The following is a 6,070-nucleotide window of genomic DNA, read 5'->3' on the forward strand; positions in this document are numbered from 1 at the left end:
GCTGTTGAGCTCGCCGGGGCGTCGTCCGGGTCGCGCGGAGAGGGAAGCGGGAGGCGGTGGTGATCGAAGAGAGTCGGACGTGGAGGAGGGAGCGGCAGACGACGCAGTTGCGCCGTCTCGTTCGTGCTCCTTCTCGTTTCGGCTCTCCGGCGTCGGCGTGATCTGTTGAGCTCCTGCTGGCGTCGTCAGGGGCCCACGGAGAGGACAGCCGCAGTTGGTGGTCGGGGAGGAGTGCGGCACGAGGGAGCGGGAGCAGCAGGAGTGAGCGCGAGAGGACGCGGTTGGGCTCCTTCTCGTTTGCGCTCTCCGGCGTCGCTGCGACCTTTTGAGCTCCTGGTGGCGTGGTGGGTCGCACGATGAGGGCACGGGGATGATGTAGTTGTGGGGCAGAGCAGGACGCGGAGGACGCACCACGAGGCGACGCAGTTGCACCCTCTCGCTCCTGCTTCTTCTCGTTTCAGCTCAAGGGCGTCAGTGCGGGCTGTCGAGCTCCTTGTGCCGTCATCCGGGTCGCGCGCACAGGGGAGAGGTAGGACCTTGCGGTCGAGCACAGCGGGCGCGAGGGCAGCCGGACACCGTGGCAGTCGAGGAGAGCAGGGCGAGGGAGGAGGCAGCCCAGGCGTTGCTCGGAGCTTTTGAGCTCCTTGCGGCGGCGTCGTCCGGGTCGTGTACAGAGGGCCGCGGGAGGCGGTGGTGGTCGAGGAGAGCGGGGAGAGGTGGAGGGAGCACGAGACGACGCATCTGCGTCGTCTCGGTCCTGCTCCTGCTCGTTCCGGCTCTCCGGCGTCGCTACGAGCTTTTGGGCTCGTCGTGGCGTCGTCCGGGTCGTGCGCGGAGGGCAGCGGCAGTCGGTGGAGATGGAGCAGAGCGGCAGGAGGAGTGAGCACACTTACTAGTTTCACTTTACCAATCACATCCTGTTCCCTCCTTCATTCTCGCCCTCTCCATGCACCCTCGGTCCATCGGTGTGCCATACACAGCGAAGCAGGCTAATGAGAGGGTACGTCGTCGTTGCAAGTACAGAGGTATGCATACAAGTCATGCGCGAGCACTCAAGCAGACAGGATTCCGCTACTGATTCTCCAGAGTCAGCAGCTTTGGCGGGTCTCTAACCTGCACGAAGAATGTCAGCTTTGAACCACTCATGAGGGGCCCGGAATACACGACCTACCACAAACTGCCTCACGCGGTTCATGAACGTCCGTACCTCGTCGCACAGGCGACCCAACGCGGTCTTTCTGCATGCTTCTGTGTTCCTACACGCTGCAGCACCCTTCAGACATGGACGTCAGAATTCATAATCCATCACGTACCGTACGCTCCGGGGGGCACATCGTTCTTCACCGCCATCCTGTCCTCCTGGACATCCGGCACACCCCCTGTCTCTTGCTTGTTCTTGTTACCCTTCTTGATAACCGGCTTGACATCCCTCCACATGTTCTCCTCTGAAGGCGAGCGCGGCCCCATGCTCGTGAAGATAGCTGTTGTGTAGTGTGTAGCAGGTGGTGGTGGAGAAAGCGCCGAGTTGGCATTAAGGTTCTCCTTGCGCGCGTTTGGTTCTCGAGGTCAATGTATTTCTCGTAGTCTTCAACCGCTACCTGCTCTGTCTTCATAATTGCAATTTGCACTTCAGTGTCCCTGTTTTTCCCTGTGTGACGGCAAACATTCCATCGGTATTACATTCTCAAGGTAGCTCACCGCGCCCGAGACAAAACGCCGTCGACCACCCACACAGCTCCATCTTTTCCACGTCTTGCAAAATCGTTGTGATCCACCATGCACTCTTCGACGTGTGGCGTTGGGCACGATGTACGTCCACACAAGCGCATTCGTTTCCTTGAAAAACCACCAGCAATGAATAACTCGCGGTTACTGTCTGCGGACGCCGTTCGCATAGATGCCCATATAAGCGTACCTACGACGACGCCTTCCTTCTCAACACAGGCACGACACCGAGGCTGGGTTAGAAGACCATTTTTCGGCGCGCTCATGTGCGTGATATCATTTGCATCCGCTGCTCTGCCGACGCCATTAGGTATTCAGCCTGCGGTCGGAGCAAACATGCACATCGGACTTACCAACAGATCAATGCAGTACTGCACTCAACCCCCGTGCGTGAAAGAATTCCTGTGGCTTTGCAAATCAACCATAATCGCCCTGTATCCCGGCTGGGAATGGCTGGACTTTCCTACCGAGGTGCGTAGAACCACAGGCCAGTAGGTTGGGCAGGCGCACCGCGCAGACCACACATGCTACTGACCTCATTCCCTTTGTATATGCTTCGACTCGCTTGTCTCGCAACAGTTGCAGGACCCACCGTGGCACTGCCGCTTCGGCGCATCAGCTCACTTGTGTCGGCAGTAGCGGCAAGCTGTAACCTCAGCCGTTCCTCGCTTCCGAACGTCTGCGGCTGTCGACCGGTGAGTCCGCGCTCTGTATCAATGACTGAACTAGCTCACCGCCAAATCCACGCAACGTCCTCTCCCCCCTCAGTTCCTTCGCCCAAACACAGCCAGAGTCTGACGCGCTCGCTGCCTTCGAAAATTCCGCGTTCACGCCTGAAGAACCAACGAGTAGGCTACGACAACCAAGAATGATCAATAACATCGACTGCAACTGCGACACCATTCCAACCGTCGCGGTCATTACAGGTATGGTGCTGTCATACGCTATGCGAGAACACAGAACACCCACCCAACCAACCTGCTGCTACAACGTACGCATCAACCATATCCCTTGCTCGCCAGCGTGGACGGCGACATGATCCGCGTGCTTCTTGTACGTACTGACATACGAGCACCCCTTGATCGAACAGCGAGCGTGTTGATGCCCATCGTGAGCGGACTTGACGACGAAGCTGTAGATGGATCCACACTCTGGACACTGCATCGGGAGTACCTGTCCCCACGGCTGGATGCATTTGTGACTCCAGGTATACTCCTTCACCTGTAGATGGTCATCGCCCGCTCTCTGTCGGGCAAATATCAAGACAGATGTGTGCCGCGCCAGCAGAGTCGACGTGTCCAGAAGGCGCGCAAGGTGCGTGTTGTCGAGGACCACTCCTTCAATGAGCACAGACGTGGCGAAGCTCATGAAAAAGGACCCGGTGAAGCAGGCCTGCACAGCTGAAGCACCGAAGGCGATGACACGCTTAACTTGCATGCTGCAGCGCAATCCGTACGATTAGCAACCTGCGATGTCTGTCCTGTGGGTTCGCAAACTTACCGCTCCGCGAGGTGTTTTAATTTGTCGCGTTGCGTCGTCGATTGGACGAGGGACCCGCAGGCTAACATCGCCAGATTGACCTCGTGATTGGCTCCGGCTTTCATGAGCCTATCCGGAATCACGTTACCCCACCACTTCGCGCATGTATATCGTTAGTGGACGAGCTTTCCGATATCCTACTCATACGTACCTCCTCAAGACTATCAGAAGACTCGCCCGTTTTCCAAAAAAGGTCTCCCGACGTCTCCTCGGAATGTGTGAAGATGAAGACCATCACCCGCGCGCCAGGAAGCCTGTAAGGCGTTCGTCAGTGGACAGACTCCTTTGAAGAATGGCAAGGGCGCACTTCGTGAGTACACTTAGCTCCTTGTTCAGCCCCTTGCGGAATTCCGATGCGTCCTCAGCCGTATCAAAAGAGTAGGGGGCGTCGATGTACACCAGCTTCTCGGGTCGGGTAGTCCGATAGTACGGATCCAGCACTGTATGCATAGCTCTGGCCGGACTTCCTGCGTCTGCAAATTCGGCCAGCCGGATATGTACGATCACGATCGGTGCGGTGTTGACGCGACTCTGCGGCGGTCTGTGAGCTGGGGCCACCACGCGCAGTGGCTCGTCGCGGAAGGGCACCAGCGCACCTTCGTGCTTGCGGTATAAGCCCTGTGGTTCAGATCATCAGCGCATTTCTCAGCCCTGCCGTCGGTGCGTGACCTACCGAGTAGGGCTTACGTTTGCCCTCGTCCTTGCCTTGCGGCGCGCGGTGGAAGTGACAAGCCAGGCATCGGAAGTACAGGTCGTCCAGAGCCTCTGCCGTCAGGTTCAAGACCTCGGGAAAATGCGCTTTGCAGGCCACTCGAGGGCATTCGTCGCAAACCAACAGATCACCGCCGTTGTGACAAAGGTGACAGAACTTCGTCCTTATGAATCAGTTTTCGCCCCATCCCGCAGTCTGTGCATGCTTACCTGATCGTGCGTGTCTTCTGTTATTACAAACGCGCCTCTCGGGCCATGCAGCTTCAGCCGTTTGGACACGGCCAACGGCGTCTCCGTCTCCTCTTCGCTGTCAGGCACCTCGGGCTTGGGTGCCGCCTTTCTCTTGGCTACGACCTGTCAGTGACATCTTCGTCTCTCGTATAATCCTGCATACCTAGTTTTGCTCGTGGAGCACTTTCCCCCGTACTCTTGCTAGCCGTTTGACGCGTGCGTGCCATCAATCCGGGTTGTTGACCACAAGGACGAAAGCAAGTCTGGATCCTCAGTCACCACGGCCCAAATTGGGCACCGATCTTCGCCGACCCCCGGGTGACTCCGATATCGCGTGACCTCCGGGTATCGCCAACCTGAGTTACCCGGGGCGCTTATTCTACAGATATATTGCAGCCCGCGCGCGTCTGACTCACCCAGTCTCGTTCTCTTCCCCCCACCACTACAATCTCAAACCATGCCAGTTAGTGGCGTCCTTTCCTAGCTGGCCAGGCGTTATCTGGCCAGGAGGCAGGGGGTTTGTGGGTTCGTGGTTGGCTGCGGTTGACCTTCGCTCGAGACGTGTTTATATATAATCGTTTTCAACCGCGGCTTCGGCAGTGTCGCCGCAGCAGCGCGGCTTCTCCGTTCTGTCCACCCCATCGGTCCTTTCATCCTATATTGCGCGTAATCCGCGTCTGTTGCAGTTCGACGTGGCACTGTGGAGCGTTGGCGCCATCCATGCCGCCACCGGTCGCGTCACTTCCGTTTGCATAGCGAGCTTCGGCGTGCGATAGGTCGCGCTGGGCGTCTGTAGATTCCCAAGGACGGCTATTCAATAGCAACACCGTTAGCCTACCGAAAGTGCCCGCGTCGGCATCCTGGGTTCAGCAGCAGCACCCCGCAATGTCCCGATGGTCGTCTCGCCGCCACGTCTTTGGCGCGCAGTATTGCAGCTCTGCGCCGCTGCTGGTCGACCTGGTGGCTTTGTTGATGTGCTTGTCCTCGCACACATGATGGCCATCAGCATGGTTCACCTATGTGGTGGTAAGCCAAACACGAACCTGAACCTCTCGTCGGAATGGCCCGCCATTTGGTCGTCCTGTCTGCGCTCCTTGTCAGTGTTCAGTCCTGCCCCAGTGGTCCTTGCATGCTCGCCCACTGGGGCACTTTGTATCGGCCATCAATCAAAAATGTTTGCTAGTCTAGATGTACTTAGCGTACTCATCTACATCAATCACGTTGTGGTTATCCACCCTCACAGTGGCGTTGTTCAGTTGGCTGAGGATATCACGCTCCTGCTCCGCTACCAGGTCGATGTCTACCTCATCCTCCTTCCCCACGTTCCTCGTCCCGAAAGGCTTCGCTTGCTGTGCCACCGCTTTGCTGGAGGAGACCTTTGGGTCGTCCATCGCGATCAGTTCGTGCTCAAGGTACAGAGCCTCCATCTCGACCCCCAAAAGTGGCAGCGCGAGCAGGTCGGGCAAGCGGATCAGAAGCGTGTGGTCGTCCTCCGGGACCTGGATGCCAACTCCGACCTTGCAGGTCACCCAGTCTGTATTTTTGCGATCCCAGACGTCTACTTCGTCTGGATTACCGTTGCGGCGTGAGATCGCTGAAAACCGTTCGTCTTCCAGAAGCGCGATGGTGTGACTTGCCCCGAGGCGCACATACAGGATTGCGGGGCGTTGGCCGTTCTGCTCTGTTGTTTAGCGAGGCTTTCGACGCTTGTCAGGGAAGGACGTACCAGATACCAGAGGACGACACAGATGTAACCACTGTAGTGTTCCCGGAACACTGTTTCTTTCTTCGCATTCTCGCATAGTTCTGTATCTCTTGCGCGCTCCTCTGGGGTGTCCCCCGCGAACTCTTCCAGTCGGCGGAC

At 57.7% G+C, this 6,070-nt stretch overlaps 1 protein-coding gene across 1 annotated transcript; it reads right to left on the reverse strand.

Annotated features, from left to right (window-relative positions):
* Positions 1–1,071: 1,071 nt before the first annotated feature.
* Positions 1,072–6,052, reverse strand: L226DRAFT_577046 (uncharacterized protein; the record flags this gene model as incomplete). The annotated part of the gene is made up of 13 exons (XM_067685500.1): positions 1,072–1,113; positions 1,172–1,263; positions 1,314–1,481; positions 2,787–3,163; positions 3,226–3,359; positions 3,416–3,518; positions 3,572–3,882; positions 3,938–4,132; positions 4,186–4,322; positions 4,370–4,407; positions 5,250–5,354; positions 5,410–5,882; positions 5,933–6,052. Coding segments are annotated over 13 exons (2,295 nt in total), but the record flags the coding sequence as incomplete, so codon positions are not given.
* Between the last annotated feature and the right edge of the window lie 18 nt (positions 6,053–6,070).

Source organism: Lentinus tigrinus (assembly GCF_003813185.1).
Source record: "Lentinus tigrinus ALCF2SS1-7 unplaced genomic scaffold L226scaffold_124, whole genome shotgun sequence".
Taxonomy (NCBI): domain Eukaryota; kingdom Fungi; phylum Basidiomycota; class Agaricomycetes; order Polyporales; family Polyporaceae; genus Lentinus; species Lentinus tigrinus.